The sequence below is a fragment of the Mus musculus genome, chromosome 18, assembly GCF_000001635.26.
Source record: "Mus musculus strain C57BL/6J chromosome 18, GRCm38.p6 C57BL/6J".
NCBI classification, from domain to species: Eukaryota; Metazoa; Chordata; class Mammalia; order Rodentia; family Muridae; genus Mus; species Mus musculus.
In genome coordinates, this window is record NC_000084.6 from 39,474,020 (window position 1) to 39,493,450 (window position 19,431).

At 41.6% G+C, this 19,431-nt stretch overlaps 1 protein-coding gene across 15 annotated transcripts in view; it reads right to left on the minus strand.

Moving 5' to 3' along the window:
• Nr3c1 (nuclear receptor subfamily 3, group C, member 1) overlaps nucleotides 1-19,431 on the minus strand; it is a 108,877-nt gene that overhangs the window by 63,475 nt on the left and 25,971 nt on the right. For 2 of the 15 annotated variants that reach the window (XM_030250339.1, XM_006525661.3), the window contains exons 1-2: nucleotides 17,053-17,898; nucleotides 11,979-13,226 (exon numbers count right to left, since the gene is read on the minus strand). In XM_030250339.1, the coding sequence (XP_030106199.1) occupies nucleotides 11,979-13,213 (1,235 nt within the window). In that variant the 5' untranslated portion in view covers nucleotides 13,214-13,226; nucleotides 17,053-17,898. Of the gene's footprint in view, nucleotides 1-11,978; nucleotides 13,227-14,920; nucleotides 15,261-15,420; nucleotides 16,152-16,199; nucleotides 16,516-16,548; nucleotides 16,726-16,849; nucleotides 16,939-17,052; nucleotides 17,899-19,431 lie in introns of those variants that run through there. The other 13 variants (NM_001361212.1, XM_006525662.2, NM_001361210.1 and 10 more) reach the window with 12 other exon arrangements.

The window sequence follows — 19,431 nt, forward strand, 5'->3', positions numbered from 1 at the left end:
TACGCACCAACATGCACATCACCATCTATTGTCTTCGGGATCCTAGCTTTTGCCCTTACTTCTAATGCATCTCACTTTTCACGGCCTCATGGCGTGTGTCAGACAAATGGTATTTTCTATGAGATGTTTTAACCTATATTTCAAATTAAAAGGTATTGTAGACAATAAACTAACCATTTGCTTTGCTGATGCATTTAGGACTTAATTTTTGAGGACATTTGTATGTTTTAAGGACACCATCACACATTTAACTATCAAACTCTGTTATGTCTTTAGCCCAAGTTGATACAATATCATGAAATACTTTCTCCTCGTCCCATTTTAAGATTTTTATCTCTTAATTCTCCAGATATTCACTGAGTGTTTTTTGTAGCTTCATTCTGGATGCCCTCTAAAGCCCTGTCCTTGGTCTATTCCCATCTTTTCCTTCAACTCTAGAGAAGTTCACTCTTAAAAGACCTCATCTAATTCTCTTTCAATAGTTAAACCCTATGTGGCTTGGCATTATTATTATTATTATTCTCATCATCATTGTCTGTCTTTGCCAAATTAGACAGTTATCTGAAATACTTAGAAGATAGACCCTTCTAATAACCTTTTAAGTTGATGATACTATTGTATAATAAATCAAACCCAAAACACCCATAAGTTGAAGAAAGACAATTTGGCAATTGAGAGAAAATGGGCCACTCCTCCTCTTCTAGAATATTCAGTGTTATAAACTATCTAAAACAACAAAACAAACCATTGTTTCTTGCCTACCTTTCTAGGTAAGTTGATATAAATGAGTACTTTTTTTTGGCTTATCTGCTAGAATAATAAATCCTGGTAGCCATATGCATATGGGAATCTCTTCTTGGACATGGCTGCTTTTATAAAGCAGAGAACTGGGGGATGCATTGGGGAAAGGAGCCAGGAAGTGGTAGAGAGACAGAATGGGGTCAAATATGATTAAGATGTATTGCATACATTTATGAAATTTTAAAAGAATAATAAATGTAAAGTTCTAGAGCAGAAGATTATATAGTGGAGGAAACAAACAAACAAAACAACCAAACGCCCTCAAAAACATCATCTACAAGCTTTTATTGCCCTAACTTGTTAAGAAACTGCAAGGATCAATCCTATTTAAAGCTTTAGAGTAAATTTAGAAGCAGACAACAATTAAAACCATATGTATGTTCTGTCTATTTGCATCAACTACTGTCTTAAGACTGGTTTTCTTAGACTAAAGTCTGAGCCTTCTTCCTGATTTCTGAGCCAAGTTTGCTCCTTCACACACTCAGCATCTCTGTCCTACTCTTTCGATGGTGGGATTTAGGAGTGGAGCAAACCTGTAATGGAGAGGACATAAGGTTCCTAAATACACCAAAGCGGACAAAATGAGGTGTGGAAGATGTACAATTTGAGATAGAGACAGAGGTCCCACTTATGCAAGTGACATGGAAGTGTGACCTAAATAAAGAAGGACAGGGAAATACGTGGATATTTGGGGAAAGTATTTCAGATAAAAGTTCTCCAGGCGTAGACCATGTGCCAGGGGACCTACACTGACAACCATATTCCTCTCAGAAAATACGTAGACACCCCCACATAGGTATAAGAAAAATCAGTCCTAGGCAAGGAAACATAGCATGGTCTTGCATGCACAGAGTTAGGGTAGCAAGTGCAGTCATACTCCTTTATCTAACGATGATTTAAGTCTGTCCTTTGCTCACTCTTAATAAATGGGTCAGTTTTGAGTTTTCATCCTCTTTCTAGCAAGCCTTCTGACTCTCTTCTTACTCCCAGTAACTGAATGGACCTTCATTCCTGATTCATCTCCACAAACCCTTCACCACATGCTCCATCTCCAGCAAGGGTGTAAGCCTTCTTCGGGCAAACACTTAAAAAGCAAATTGGAAGGAAGGAGGAAGAGGTATGAAAGTTGCCCTCTCTGCTCTCCAGCAGGCTCTGATCGCTACCTCACTCGTGCCCAGCACCCAGCTCAGCAGGCCTTCCACACTACAGCTGCAGCTGGAAGACCTCTGTGATGCTCCAGTGCCCTCCCAGCCACCCTTCTCCAGAACTGCTTCCTAGAATGTCTTTGTAGCTCTTCCTTTTACAAACATAATGACATCACTAGGCTTCTTAGGGATGTCTCCATGTCCATACAGAAGCTGAAGCGTACAGAAAAGAAACACAGCCAGTCACCAGACAGAAATTTAAATTTTTCATTTTCTTTCTCCCGCCCCCCGCCCCGTGGCTTTCTAATTTTTCCTTTTGGCTTCCTTATTAGAGTACCATGGCTCTCTGTCTAATGATGCTATTGTTCAAGTGGTCATTTGTCATCAGTAAGTTAATCCTAAGAATTACTATGCATTTTTCCCCTCTTTTTTAACAACATTCCTCCTTAGCTTATATGAGGCTCTAGTGCCCAGAGACTTTAATACTGCCCTATCATGATGGTGGCTCTTTGTCCCTCTTTCTCAGCCACTGAAATCTGACAGTTTGGGGAAGAATAATAAGAATTTAAGAAACTAGATGGTTTTAAATATAGATATAAAAACAGTTCTTCGACTATTCTCAATAAAGAAATTCAGTCAAAAGAATTTCAGTCCTAACACAATGATCCCACAAAAGACACGCTACCTGTTTGCTGCAGCATGCGCCATGGTCTCAAAGGCCAGCTTCTACCCATCGTAACCTGCTGCCAACAACAGACAGGAGAATAAATGCACGTGGGACTCGGGATGAAGACTGTTCAGTTCCTAAGTGGCTGTCAGTAGAAGCTAAGTTTCCTTTTTACATTTTGAGGACTAAAAGTAGTAACTATTTGAATTTCCCATTGATCCTATGACTTGAGACTGCTAGTATAAATAACTTCAGTGAACTGGAACTGTTGGCTGTAGTGACAAATGGGTAATTCTCTAGGACATGGAGAAGCTGGAATAAGGACCTCGAATACTTTGAAAATTACTGTAGGAATTCACACTGTATTTACTCCATATCTGCAGTCACCAAATTCCTTTCAAGTTGAAGCCAAAGATAGGCCTTCTTTCTTGAACATAAAATAAACATGAGAGAGAGAGAGAGAGAGAGAAAAAAATCAGGCTTAGAAGTAAGTAATCTTTACTTTTTCTGCACGATACTAAAAAAAGAAGTATATAAGCTGTTTACTTAAATTCCTTTATAACTTAAAAGAAAGCACACACTGGGACTTAACCACAGAGCACCATCTGCTTGAGGGTCGAAGGGAAGCACATTCAAACGGCCTCTGCTATGAAGGGCTGTATGCCTGGCATGTGGAAGGTTAAGGTTTGGGGGCAGCCTGTGCTGCACAATAGCCTGTTTTATAGAGGAAAAGGGAGAGGGGGACAAGGAAGAGGAGGGAAGGGAACACCCTAGCTGATCTCATAAATAATCCTCAACAGAAACAAATATTATAACCTGAGGCTGGTTAAATTTCTGAAAGTTTACACATAAGTAATCAAACAGAGAAATAACATTTTCTGGTTAAGAATATTAGTATAGTACTACAGTTCACTAAGTCTGTCTTCTTCTTATGGTTTACAAGGTGTCTCAAGATGGCTTCAAAATAAGAGTGGCAACAACACAGCCTCTCAAGGTGGGGGCTCAGAAAGCAAACATTTATTCTGGGTTTTTCTATTTGGGGGAAATATTTTTAAAAACTCTATTCTACTCTCCTATTTTGTCCTTCATAAACCCAGCTGGGATTCAGATGACATGTTTCATATAATGCTCTAATTAAACATTTTCTATGTTTCTATTTGCAAAATCAGGTTTATAATAACGTATGTATCTATTTAAACTGCCATTTAATTATTTTCCATACTTGACCACACAATGAAAACACACATATACATGAATATATGTACATTTGTGTTTATGTATATGTACATACATACATACATACATACATACATTCATATACCTGGGTAGGTACACATCTGTGAAGATGCCTAAAGATACCAAAGGTGTCAGATCCCACTGAAACTGGAGTTACAGGCAGTAGTGAGCTGCATAACGTATGTGCTGGGAACAGAACTCAGGCCCTCTGCAGGAGCAGTAACTACCCTTAACTAATAAGCCTTCTCTCCAGCCCTTAGTGCAGCTTTTTCACCATCAAAGAAAAAGTTGGTCAATGTCTTTAAACAAGTTACATAATCCTTCCAAACTTATGCACCTAGAAAAAGTATTAGTATTTATTATTCTTAAAAATTGGAAGCTTCTTAATTAACAAACTATCCTTGCATGCATGATTACCTAAGAGTATCAGACAGTAAAAATAGAGAGGGGATAGTCTCATGTTTATCAGCAATGTGGATTATCAGTATAGCTACTAAATTTAGATAGTATATCTAATGTGTAATAAAATCCATGGAATAGGGTTACTGATAGAGGTACTCCCCTACAAAAAGAGAAAAAATATCTTGAAAAAAATTAATATTAAGATAATTATCTGAGTTTTAAAAAGATAGTAGTGTAAATGAAATGGAGTCATGACCCAATTTGGGAAAACTGCACATAGTAGGCATAAAAAAGTTTCCAGTAACGTTTTTTTAGTAGACAATACCTACACCAGAGATGCAGACTCTTGAACTATTATTAGCAAATGAGAGATGTCCTGCTTTTGGCTGAACAGAACTGCCAGAGCTTTGAAACTACCACCTTGCATCTTAGTAATTTATTTTTTAAATTTTCAGAGTAAACTTGCATCTACAAATTCTTTTATGTTTTAAGTATTATCATTTTTATTGTGTATGTATATGTACATGTTATGGGGTTTGCCACAGCATACCTATGAAAGTCAGGGGAAGACTTTATGGAATAGATTCTCATTTTCCACGGTTACGTGGCTTCTGCCACCAAACCTAGGTCACCAGGCTTGCGCAGAAGCCCTCGGCCTGCTGAATCATTGACAGCCTGGCGCCTGGCGCCTACATATTCTATCCATTAGGAATGCTGGGTATTCTAAATGAAACTTAGAGCAATCACTAAGTGAATATATATATCTATACATCTATATCTATATATCTCAGAGGCCTGGTCATCTCTCTCATTCACACACACACACACACACACACACACACTCACTGTTGAACAATTAGTGTTAAAGATTGTTGAGGGATTTCAAAACATCAAATAGTAAAAATAGTAATTAATTCCTTTCAGATCAGCATTACGGTTTCCTGTTTTTTTCTTTAAATGTCTTAAACTTCTCAGTTGTAAAACTCAGGTAACAGCTGCTTTTGTCCTACATGGAGCTGACAGACTCAGACACTTAATGTGATAAGCAGAATAAAGCGTGTCAAAGAATTAAGACATCACATGACATGAAAGTACGAGATGTGTATAACATGAACTGTAGCATAGTGTATGTAGCATAGTGCATGGAGTATATTATATGTAGCATAGTGTATATAATATAGTGTATGTTATATAGTGTATGTAGCATAGCATATGTAACATAGTGCTGCCATGTAATTAGTGTTCAATCACTAGAGAACCTACTAACACTAGGAAGAAAGGATCAGTGACTTTTATGAACTACCTGCTTATTATTATTATTATTATTCAGTATTATGTCAATTACTGATTGTTTTTAGACCCTGGAAGAGCCCTAGATGCTAAGGTTTAAATAGCTGCCAATAGGGTGGTTCCAGCTGGCTACACAGCTAATGAAGTATGTGTTCTTTCCTAAGTACTGCCATGGTCTCAATTTCTCATTGGAAAGTGTGGGAATGGGAATAGATGATTTCTTACCTAACACATAAAACAAGCTTTGAGATTTCAAGGGCCCACTTCTTGGGTCCAACTATAACATTTACATATTATGTGCTATCAAAAATAAGATTTTAAGCCCTATCTAATCAAAGTTCAACTCTAAGTTCATTGTTTTGTACTTGATACTATACAAGAAAATGTCAAGAAATGGTCTTTAATATACCATGGCCTATCAGTTTAATAAGAGAATTGCAAATTTTTATACAGACACACAGACGCAATGGTGTTTCAATAAATTTTGACAGAGAAAGTATCTTTGATTTCAAAGCACACTGTTACCCAGAATCATAAATTGGTTCAGTTTAGCCTTAGAGCCCAGGTTGTTTTTGTTTTTCCTACAATTACTGTTACGATTATCTAGATCAGATTATTTGGAAGAGATGTAGGGGAAAAGGAACCACATTTTATGAATTAAAATGAAGGAAGGTTGAAATCCCAATTATAAAACAAAACATAAAAATATGACAACATAAAAGTGGCCATAGCAAACCAGTAAAGCATTAATGTTCATGTGACAATCATAAGGTCATAAGTCGCTGCATTGCCCCAACATAAAATAATAAATCATGTACTAAACTGGATATCATTTCACAATAGCTTTCAAAATTTGGCTATCAAATATACTTTCATAATAGCCATGGCTAAATATTATTTTGGAAACTTATGAAATAAACTAGAATAAAGGCTAATTTATTATTTTAAAAGTAAACATAATAAGCTTTAAGTTTGCAAGTTTCAAATATTACACATTTATTAAACTCAAATTACTAACAAAAAATAAAAATTCAAGGCAAAATAATATATAAATAATAATTAATGTAAGCTATGTAAGTCATGTAATTCAACCTTTCTCCTCTCCTTACACACACTCACACACACACACACACACACACACACGCGCACACACACACACACAATATGTATATATATTGTGCCTCTATATATGAATGGAAAAAACATCTAAAGTAAGAAGTTCCTTATTAAACACATTGCCTCGCAGACACTATAAATCTTGCTGAAGCTTGCTAAAATGAAAAAAGTATTCTAAAGTACTTAAAATTAATAGCTGGGTTACTCTAAATAAGTATGTTTAAGCACATAGCTCAACCAAAATAGGCTATTAATATTTAAATTGGCTCAGAGAGTAAGTTAAAGGATGACACCCTTTCATTTAAAATAACTGTTTTTAAGGATTCTACTGCAATACAAATAGTTTAAGTGGCTATCTAGTACTTACAGAATCCAATCATTTATGTTGACATTGGCCTAATTTACTCAATATACTAAAAGAAAAACCTATAACACAAGGAAAGAGTTATACTCCACAGTCAGTTGATAGTTTATAAAGAGATATTTCAAAGTAAAAGTACACTATGAAATAGGAAGACGCTGTAGCAGCCTAAGGCACGTTTATATGTAAAAATACACAATGGCCTGTGAAATGGTTGGTTGTAGCAACATAAGGCACAGTGATTATGTTAAGTTCAAGTCATCACATTCTCTTTAATAACCACTTAAAATGGGAAAAATATGAAATTAATCTTGGCATCAAAGTATACTGTGCATTTTGCCCTTATTTTGGTGATAACATCACAAGAAAGAAGATAACTAGAAGCGTTCGTTTTTCCGTCACTCTTAGCCCTCACAAGAAAGCACCGTTGCTGTCATTCCTGATAGTGCACATAGCTTTTAACATTAGAAAAGCAACAGTTGATCCAAATGGGTTTCTGTAATTGTCCTTGAAATTTTCTTTCTCCCTCTATTACAGGTCTCTGTTGCTTCTCTCTTTGTCCCTCCCCTACTGGAGAGGGGTTGACTCCACTGGCTTCATTTAACCTTGTAATGTATAAAAAAATTTAATCTTTAAAGGTTACACCCAAATACAGAAGTGATCACATAACTCAAAAGAGAGTACGGAAACACTTTAGAGATTTGTTTTAAAATATAAGTTCCCCTTAGGAGAACTTGACAAATATAAAACCAAGGTAGGAGAAATGAGAGCAGCTGGCTAAATGAAGCTACAGACAGAAATAATCAATCTCTTCTGTAAAGTCAAGGAGTGATTTTTTTTTTCTGGTTGTAGCTTACTCCAACAACACATTCCTTAAAAATTCTTTATACAATGGGATTAGCCAAGTTATATTCTGCGCACCTCAGAACTACAGAAACAAATACTTATTATATTAACTTACTTTTGACCAAAATATTACCAAGATGGCTTCAAAACAGTAAACACTACTCAACATGACCTGAGTCGTCACACCATAGAGCCCAAAACCTCGTAAGAATTAAATATGTACAACTAGTAAAGAGAAAAATGTATTTGAAGAATTATGCTGCAGACCTAACCGAAATCTAAATGAAGGCTTCCTAATCTAACCAGGCTAGAGTGCACTGAGACTTACATAACTCACCAAGAATTTAACACTTAGCCTTTCACACTGACACCCATGGAAAAAATACCACTTAATGCAATCTCTCTCCTCAGCAAATCTTAGAGGCTTCTAATGTGAGCTTTCTCTTCCTGTTGGTCCATCTCCTACAACCTGCGTTGCATCCTCATTTGTACAAAGTATATTTCAGAACAGGTCACAAAATTCATAAACATTCAGTAATACATGGAAAATGGTCAAATTCATTTACAGACACATATAGACGAAAGACAAAATAACGTTATGAACACAAGTTAAATTGTTAATCAAAAAAAAAATACAAGGATTAGCCAAAGAAACATTATAAGAATTTCATTAAGCGCTGACTAAAGGCTTACTCCCTATCTCTGTTTTAGTCATTCCAATACTAATGTGACACACCTGAGTACACAATAGCTTACATTTCTGTTAAAATCAATCATACTGATCTTTTAAAAGAGGAAGCAATTCTACCATAAAGGTAACAATATATAAGCAAATAAGTGTATGCTCAAAAGCTAATCACATCCAGAAATCATTAAATGGATATCAAGAGACAGTAAACTCAAAACACCACTGAACACCCACTGTCGGAATTTTTAGTGGGCAAGGAACAGGGTCACTCATTAAACAAGTACCTCTCAAAGGAAAAGGCTAGTTTCACTCTTTCCTTTACACCCTGTCTCAGAAAACATCTAGCCCGTGATTGATAAGCAAAATGAGAGAGGGGAAAATCATGTTTGCTATAATTTTTCAATCTCATTACTTTTATAAAACTTGATGCAGATCTGACCAATAATGAGGGATGTCCAAAGTGACTCAAGTGTTAGTGTCCTCATTAAATACCACTCACCGAAGCCCTACCTCCATGGACACTGGGTTTAGAGGGCCATCTTGCAGTATTATTTTTTCTCTAGTCACCCAACATTTCAGGAAAGAGTCAACTTGCAAACAAAATGTCAACAGCATACCCAAAAGCTCTAATCCCACTGACAACCCTTTAGTTCTCCCTGCTTATCTTCTGCAATGTACACTACTAATGCAGAGGCGAAACACGGTGGAAGGAAATCAAATTACACAGAAGTGTGTCTGCTTCAATTATGCTTATGTTAAGCTCACTGAATTTTAATTTGCACCATTAGACTTGGAAGTTCATTTTACTAAGATTAGACCTGACAATCAATAACTATTACCTTGTTTTACCACCAATGAACTTAAACCTTAAAAACAAGACAAAACAAAATTCTTAGTCATGATATTCCTAACTTTAATATGCTAACCTAATGTCATGGTATACTGACATATCTGTAGAAATTGCCTTCTCCCTCGAATATAATATGAAGTGGTTTTTATTGACATTCTAGGGAGAAAATATTTAAGAATTCAAATTAAAATGTATGCCTTCTTTAAAACTTCCAAGCGATGTTCCTAGTGGCGTTCCTGGTTCTCTGCCTGAAGTCAGAGCGCATTCAGTCAAGCTGTGGCCTCATGCAGCATGTTGACTTAGTGGCTGGTGACTCAGGGTCACTGATCATAGCTAATGTTTGGCAACTACCGTGCATCATATATAGAGAGCAACCAATTTCAGTTCTGCCAGGGCTGCTGCCTGGAAACAATAGAAGAATTCAATAATGCTCAGAAAGGAAACATTGTCTCAATTTATTTGGGTAAAGCTTTGTTCTGGGTAATAGAAGTTCTCAGTGCTAAGTGTAAAACTTGCAAGCACCGCCCACAGTCCCGTTAAGGTATTCTGCCTGGTGAAGAGACACTAGTGATTAAAATCCAAATCATCTGTCAGTATGAAATTAATCATTTCCTGGACATGACAGTGCCACACTGACATGGCCATGCCTATCTCTGTAAGAGCAGAGGCCCAACACCAACATGAACATTTTATATGTCATTAAGTGTAAAAGTTAAAGCATTATCATTATTTAATGATCTAAGGCTAAGACTTATTGTTCATATCCCAGATTTTATAAGTCTTAATGAAAATTCATAGTGCATGCAAGTTAAGTTTGGGTTCCACTATTTTTTTCTTATAATAAAAAGTGAAGTTTTATGATGGTTTTCAGGGCAAGAAATTTTCTAAATGTATTATTTGTCCTTGTGTAATCACATGTTTATAAATCAATTTAACAGCTCCCTATAGATAATCAAGTCAATTTTAACTATTCCTTTATGAAAGTCAACCACATGAAATCTACTGTCAAAAATTTAAGATTGGAAATTTTAAAGCACAGCCTGTTTCTTAACATTTTTAAAACACAGTTTATGCAATAAGAAAGTATTTAAATTTCCTTACTGGGAGTATTTTAAATCCCTAATTCAGAAAGTTAAAGTGTTGCAATCGTTTTCTCCCAAATAAGGGGCAATTAATTATTGAGTAATAAATAAATTAGTAGTCACTACTAATAGGCAATATAAATATTAACTTCCCGTCTCTTAGGATACATAAAAGAAAAGGTGATTTTTCCTTCCTCTTGATAAGATACAATTAAACTATTTAGAAAAATAGATCATAGTCTAAAGTTAATTTTTTCTAATAAAAGCTTTCTATGTGTGGAGTAAAGAGATACCTTTTTGTTTGTTAGTGTCTGGGAAGCCTTCAGAAAAAGGGAATTTTAAAGAGTTATAAGGATATAGATCAGTGATAGGCTGCATTGAAATCATTTCTTATGAATTTTAAGTACAGTCTTCTCAAGTGACTGATTAATAGGAACAGTGAGCATCACTAATAGGAAACAGTTGATGGGATTACATACAAGGCTTTAAAGGACTGCTTTCTACAAAAACAAAACAAAAACCCTAGTGATTAATCTGTCTTATATCACTACAATCCACGTTTTCTTTTTTATCACACCTAAAATAGATATATAAGCCAACATTTATATAACATGAACATGAGGGGACAGGAAGAACCTAAGCCGACCAGCCCATTTATCTTAACTTACACATTTTTGTTTGTTTGTTTGTTTGTTTGTTTTGTTTTTTGTTTTCCCAGTAACTCGATTCTAACGGACCTTTGTGAGGTCAGGCAGAAATATCAGTATCCTTCATAACTGACTGAGAAAAATGAAGAGAGACATATATGGTACTTGCTAACTGAATCCTGAAAATTCTAATCATGAATTACCTACTAGAGCATCTGCAGGAGCTTTCGAACGCATGGAGCACCAGCTCCTTTACAGAGGCAAAGGAGCAGTCACCAACTGTCTGCTGTAGACTACTCTGACACTATGGTCTAGGTCCCTACACACTGAAATGCTCTAACAGTTTCAAAACACAGACCGTTCAGATTGAATACTCAGTGTTACTACTTCCAGTTCTTAACCCTCTCATTGAAAGGTAACACTTCAAGCATTTTCTTGCAATAATATATTCTAAAACAGCTAAATTAATATGTGCAATAAATGTATTCTATGACTAGACATCTTATTTTCTTGATTTCATACTAGTTTGACTTTGGATACTTGTAGATGATAAATGTTACTTTAACAGATACTTGTGAGTGAGCAATTCTGATTTAGTTGTCAAATGAAATCTTTAACACTGACCAACGAGAAACGATTACTATTTAACCAAACACCCAAAGGGCTTTTGCAGTGACGAGTCCTTTCCAGTTTCTAACATGCCTATACATTCAAAAGACCATTTGTACTGAGTTATTTGCAAAAGTATACAAATAGTATAGAAAAAAGTACGCACTGATAAAAGAATGAAGTTTATCAAACTATCTTAAATGTATCATTCTTAAGAAACAGCAAAGTGCTGACTTACCTTGAATATCCATTAGAAAACACTGAGCGGCCTGCGAAGTTCATAGCCCCCAAGGAAGTCAGGTTGTCCTCTCCAGACCCTTGGCACCTATTCCAGTTTTCAGAACCAACAGGAATTGGTGGAATGACATTAAAAACAGGCTTCTGATCCTGCTGCTGAGAAAGGGATGCTGTATTCATGTCATAGTGGTACATCTGTCCTCCAGAGGTACTCACGCCATGAACAGAAATGGCAGACATTTTATTCCCAATTATATTTGTCCCAGAAAAGCTTGCCTGGCAATAAACCGGGCCCAGTTTCTCTTGCTTAATTACCCCAGGGGTGCAAAGCTCAATGAAATCATCTTTCTCTGTTTTCACTTGGGGCAGTGCCACACTGCTGGGGCTTGATAAGATTGTATCTCCAGTATCCTGAATTTTAGGTTTAGTGTCCGGTAAAATAAGAGGCTTGCAATCCTCATTCACGTCCCCTTCCAGAAGGAATGGATCATCTTCTCCCGCCAAAGGAGAAAGCAAGTTTTCATCTATCAACAGGTCTGACCTCCAAGGACTCTCGTTTGTCTCTTTACCTGGGGACCCGGCAGAAAACTCCAAATCCTGCAAGATGTCAAAGGTGCTTTGGTCTGTGGTATACAATTTCACACTGCCACCGTTGGTGCCAGGCTGGCTTTTTCTATTTTGCTGTTCTGAAGATGGATCAGAGTGAGTCTGGGGAAACTCCTTCTCTGTCGGGGTAGCACACCCAGCTGCAGGTGTTGAACTCTTGGGGTTCTCTGGACGGCTGGTCGACCTATTGAGGTTTGCAATGCTTTCTTCCAGAAGCCGAAAGTCTGTTTCCCCAGAGGAGAGGCCAAGCTGGCCCTGCTGTGGGTAGCCCAAGTCATTCCCCATCACTTTTGTTTCGGTCTCTCCCATATACAGTCCCATGGACAGTGAAACGGCTTTGGATAAATCTGGCTGCGGCTGCTGCTGCTGCTGCTGCTGCTGCTGCTGCTGCTGCTGCTGCTGCTGCTGCGCATTGCTTGCTGAGCCTTTTGAAAAATCAAGGAGAATCCTCTGCTGCTTGGAATCTGCCTGAGAAGCAGCAGCCACTGAGGGTGAAGACGCAGAAACCTTGACTGTAGCTCCACCCCTCAGGGTTTTATACAAGTCCATCACGCTTCCCCTCCCCCGGCCAAGCAAACTGCTGGGGACTTCGTCTCTACCAGGGGGAGCTAAGGATTCTTTGGAGTCCATTGGCAAATATTAACTACAAAAAAAAAAAAAAAGGACATAATAAGCTATAAAACCACATTATCTCTGATCCGATTAGTAAGAGACAGCCTATTAAATAAACCCTTTAGGTAACTCCCAAACCAAAGTCTTCATTATCAGAAGAATAGTTCCTATCTTCTAAAATAAAGCTATATCCTCCCTGCTCCCATCCACAAAGCAGCTCATCTGCCCGGTCGACCGATTTAAACTTGGCTGTTTATCCTGCCACTCGCTAAATGTACACATTTGGTAAGCATGGAGGTTGTAATTTGTTATTTGTGATTATTGCAAAGGTTCAAATTTACGTCAAAGTATTTAACTTTTTTTTTTTTTTTTAAAGGCGTGATCCTTAAATTTCCAACCCCTTTCAATTGAGAGATTCCTCTCTGGAAACCACTACATAAACCGTTTGATAAATGCTATACTATAATTGTTTACACACCTCATGATTCACAATTTCACCTGTGCCAATCCCCACACATCTAAACCTTTCAAGGTACAACCTTGAAGAATTATGCACATTTTATTGGAAAAAAAAAAAAAGCAGTGCTGGGCTGCTTGTCTTGCAGGGCTAGGGAAAAGCTCTTACTCTGAAACTCCATTTTCAACTAAATATGCCTGTCTAGTATCACCTACCTTCAAACTTGGGATATAAGAAATAATATATATTATATACAGACTAAAATGTGCATCCTTAAAAGCAGAGTAGAGTGTGTACTGGCTTCTTCCCTACAATTTTAACGTATTTAAATAGTTTAATAGAACAGAGCTTATCAAAATTCCTAACACGAAGATTTACTGAGTTATATTCCTTTTTTAAAAATTTGTTTAATATGCTCAATACAAAATATTTTATCTATAAGTTGAAGATTTCTCTTTCCAAATATGTAAATACCAGGAAAAACAGAAAAACTGGACTGTAGAATCACATATAAAGTCAAATAAAACCCATTCAAGAAAATGCTCAGAATAATTTTCTCTGCAGTTTTAAACCTTTATTTATTCCTCCAGACTGCTAGTATATTATTAATAATCAAAATGTTTTGAGAGGCTAGCAAAGACTACGACAAATATATTTGGAATCCCCTCCCATAAAATGGTAAATTTTTCCTGTACCAAGACACTAAGTATGACCTTCTTCTCTGGAAGGGGAATTTGAGGAAGGTGGAGAGAGGGCTGGGACCTGCCATAGGCTTCTTCCCTGTACAGGACTTGTCTCTCAGAACCGGGGTCCTATGCCTCTGAGAACGGTCTCTAAACATTAGTTATCAAATGACCTTAATGAATTTTCACACCCGCTTTTTTGACAGCTGCCCCTTCCAGCCTGAAACCATAACAACACTTCATAAAACAAGATGCTCCCTTAAGCGACATTTATCCCCCATTTAAAACTGTAAATAACCCTGTGACATTAGTCACACGAACCATGCCCAGGGTCTTAAGTGGTAAGGCCGCAATTCCTGAGCCTGCAACCTCAAACGTCAAAGTAGCACTTGTTAAAAAAAAAAAAAAAAAAAAATCGCTGCATCAAAAAACTGTGGCTAGGGAGGGTCTCTTTCTAAAAGGGTACCACTCAGAAAAGTCAGGTTCGAAATCATGCCCCAAAGCTAGTGCCCAAGTTGTCCGGGGGTGGGGTTGGGGGAGAAGGAGGGAGAAAGGTGCGAGGTGAAGGGAGAAATGTGTCCAGACCTGTTGAGTTCTCTGCGGCACGCCCACTTCTAGCAGATAAGGCCGGGCGGGCGAAGTCTGGGCTGCAGGCAGCGAGCCCCGAATCCACCCCACAAGCCCGCAGCCCGCAGCCGCGCGCCCTGAGACCGCGGGTCGCAGCCGCCCCTCTGCCTTCCCCCAGGGGGAAAAAGCTGGCTGTCCTGGCGGCCCCGAGGACAGCGGAGACCGGAGGGCTTGCGACAAGGAAAAAAAAAAAAAAAAAAGCAAAACCGAAAAGGACGCCAGACTCCCGCCAGGGCGCTCGAGGCTCCGCGGCGGGGCAGCGCGCTGGGCCAGGGATGGCGGTGCGGGGAGAGGAAGCGCCAGCGCTGTCACCGCCGAGGCCCTTTCGTCACCGTCACCCTGCCCTCGCCAGCCTCCACCCCCCCTCCCCCGCCCCCAAGCCCGGGCTGGCAAAAGTTTGCCAAGTCCCGCCGCCCCGGCTGCCGAGCCCCTCGGGGAGCGCGCCCAGTCCGGCTCACCTCAGCGCGGGCGCCCGCTCGCCCAGCCCCCGCTCACCTCAGCACCGGCGCGCTCGCCCGCCCGCCTGCGGCTCCCACCGCAGCCAGATAAACAAGTCGGCGTGCGGACGCGGGAGGCGCGCGTGTCACGGAGAAGGAAGTCAACAGTCGCCCCCTCTTTTCCATGGGGGAGGGGAGAGCCCCTAGCGCGGAAAGTCACCCGTTCCCGGCTGACAAGCCGGGCCCCCGCGCCGCTCCCGTCTCCCCGCGCGCGTTCTCCCGTCCCGGCGCCGCGCCGCCCGGCTGCGGCGTCTTGTTCCACCCACTTAGAATCCGTCCCCGACGGGCGGGCGGCGACTCGGGCTCCAGGCACTGACTCCGAGCTCGCAAAATGGAGGAGGCGGAGGGGAAGGGGGGGGAGCGCGGACACGCGAAAGGGCCGCCCGGCCGCGGCAGGCGAGCGGGACCGAGCGAGGGGCGGGCGGAGGCGGCGCCACGGCGCGCACACACTCGCACACACGCGCTCCCACTCCACCCCCCGGCCGCTCCCCGCCCGAGGGGCCGCGCGGCGGCCGCGGGGAACGGTGCAACCTGTTGGCGACTGTCGGCAACTGCAAGGGCGCCCTCGGCCCTCGCCCTCTTCTCGCCCAGCGCGCGGGCCCCGCCAGCCCCGGCCCCGACGGCGCCTGCAAGCCCGCGCGGCTCCGGGCATCGCCACCGCCGGGGCGCGCGCGGCTTCTTGGCCTTTTTTCCCCACCCGAGGGACGAGAAAAAAAAAAAGTGCGGCAGCGGCTGCCGACCTGGCCTGGGAGGGAAAGCGAGTTTCTTTAGTTTCTCTTCTCCCTGGCTCCTTCCCGCCCCCGCCCAGCTCCGCGGCTTGGAACCGCTCGGGAGCCCGCCCCGTGGGTCTGCCGCCAGAGCCCCCGAGGGGGTGACAGCCAGCCGGCAGAGCCGCAGGGGTGGTCCGCGTCCGCCAACTGCCGAGTTGCGCGAAGTGTGTCACTCTAGCAGAGGGGCTACGGGATGGCACGGAAACGGTGCCGCAGAGCCCTGGCCGCTCTCGGGACAGGACGGCAGACACGCCCTCGGGGTGGGGGGAGGCTTGGGGAGGGGACGGGAGGGCAGAGCAGAGGGTCAGCGCATACATACTGTGAGCCCGGGGGGGGACTCGCGTGCTGCCAGGTCCCCCACCCCCGCATCGTCTGGGCGGCCCCGTCTGCAGCCGCCGCCGCTGCCGCCGCCGCCGCTGCGCGCGCGCTCGCTCGCCACCGGGAGAAGTTGCAAAGCAGAACCCACCCTCCCCCGCGCCCCGATCGTCCCCCACCCTCTTCCCCGAGTCTGAGAGGAGGCGGCAGCAGCGGCGGCGGCGGCAGCAGGAGGCGCCGCCTGCCAAGTTCAAACCTCCCCCCCCCCCCCCCACCGCTCCCTCCCTGCCTGCCAGCGCGCTCACATTCGGAGGAAGTTGCACGGCGAATGCAAAACCCTCTTAGCGAGCTGGGTTTCTTTGCACTTAAAAAAAAAAAAGAAAAAAAAAGAAAAAAGAAAAAAATTGTGATTAAGGAAGCCTTGCGGGGCGGGAGGGGGTGTGTGCAGGCCTAGAAGCAAGTTGCAGACGGAATAGTAAGTTGCTGGCGAAGTCCGCCCTCCTCTTACCCCAAACTCCTGACCTCTCCTTCCACCCCCTTCGGGGCCAGCATCCAAGCTCCCCGCGGAGGCCCCTCCCCCAAATCTTGACATTTGCTGCTCCAGGCTCAGTGCCTCGCTCTGCCTTCTTTCTGAGTTCCAGGGACCCCTCTGCCCCTCCAAATAAAACAAAACACGCATCTTTACAACGTCAGCGTTTAGCTCCCTCCAGCTGTTCCCAGGGCGAGCCCCGGGTCTCCAAGAGAAACACGTGGCCGGTCCCCCTAGGACAGGAGAGGGGCGTGGGGGTGACAGTGCAGCCGCCGCGCGGGACCTGCCCCTAAGCTGCCCGCCCCTTTGGGCAGACTGGGGCGACTCTGGGACCGTGCCCCCTACCTCGCGCCGCACGCTACGGTTTAGGGGCCTGGGGGTTGGGGAGTAAGGTGTTATGGTGTTGCTTTGGGGTGCGAGGAAGTAACTTTTGCTCCCCCACAGGTGCCAGCGCTTGGCACTTCTGATCGGAGCTGAGGCTGCCGTGGCTCCACCCCATTCTCTCCCCCAGCCGATCGCGCAGCACTTGGACTCCGAGGGCGGTCTCCTCTGCCTGACCTCTTGGAGATCTCTGATTGGGGAAGCGCGTGCCGGAAGTCTCTCGCCGCCATCTTGGTAAAGAGCAGTGACGCCACACGGTCACCATTTTGGCAGAGGTGCTCTTTAGCTTCAAAACCGAGGCGCCCTTTCTTGGATGGAAAATGTAAAGGCTGCCCAATGTGTCTTCCGCTTTGCGCGGGTAGGCCGTGGCTGTAAGACGGCCCCTGGGCCAGAGGTGCTGCACAATCGCTACCTCCATGGGAGCCAGGGCCGCCATCTTGGCAAAGGAGCCGAAGCTTGACACCTCAAGAAGGAAAACCCATCCCAGTGCGGACCTCCTTCTCCAGGAGAGGAGTTATGAAGAGCCCTTGAACCACTTAGTGTTGAAAACAAAAAAGAAAGAAAGGAAACAAACAAACAAACAAACAAACAATAAACCTTTTAAGAAGAGAGAACCAAGTCAACCAGGTTCATAGTGAACATTGAGAACTTAGACCTATGACTTGGCTTTCCTTGCTGGCTAATTTCTCAACTACTGGGATGAGATATCTTCTGAATTTGGTCCCCAGACTTCAAAGAGATTCTTTTGTATTTGTGCGTGTTGGGGGATACTCAATTCTAAATAAAACTCATACTTACCCTTGAAGATGATCACTTTTTAAAAGGAACTAAGAATTGTGCACATATATCATTTTTATGTATACTTTCACACCACAGACCTAAGTAACTGAATTACTCATCAAAAGAATCTACTTCATTTTTTTCTTGCATGTTTGAGTTGTAAATGGTAGGTGTTCTTTTATTTTTGAATAATTTATGATTTTACAAGAATTCCTACTTAATATTTTTCCTTTTCCTTTTTTTTGCATGCCTAGTAATTCTTAATGTAGAAGAATACTTCATTTTAAGTTTTAAATTTCAGTTCCAAATATTTTAAATTGAACAGAAATAGGAATTTTTCCAGTTTTTTCTCTTTAGTGGCCTAACTATGCCTTAGTCTATTAGTTCAACAGAAAAACATCTCATGCTTTAATCCATACTGCTTTAAAAATTAGCCTAAACTCTCAACAACTAATCATATCTACACAGTAAGAAAAATAATTATGAAAATAATTTGCTTAACATTCATTGACTCTTCTGCTCAGTTTGCTGGAAGTGTTGAATAAAATAGATATTTTATTATACTTCTTGGGAAGTACTGGGGATCCTATATTCTAGGAAAGTACTCACTAGGCCAATGAACTATGTCGCTAGTTGTCTTAGTCAAGGTTACTATTGAGGTGATGAAACACCATAACCAAGAGCAACATGGGGAGGAAAGGGTTTATTTCATTCACAGTTCCATATAAACAGTTCATTATTAAAAGTAGTAAGGACACGACTTCAAACAGCAGGAATTTGGAGGCAGGAGCTAATCCTGAAGCCATGAAGGAATATTGCTTACTGGTTTGCTCTGCCTTCTTTCTTATAGACCCCAGGATCATCAGCTCAGGGAAAGCACCATCCACAATGGGCTTGGAGGCATTTTTCTTAACTGAGGTTTCTTTCACTTAACTTACCTTAACTTGTATCAAGTTGACATAAAACTGTCCGACATGTTAGTCCGACTTGATTTTTCAGCATGAGGAACTGGAACTTACAGAACTTGATCCAATGTCACATAGCTCCTCAGGGTTAAGGATGGAATCCAGTAATGTTAAGAGAGATTTTCCTCATGGATCCCATAATTTACATGAAGGGGCATTATGAATTCTTGAAAGACTTAAGCACTCATGGAATTTAAGCACTGAATTTCAAAGAAATTAAATAGTTTTTTTT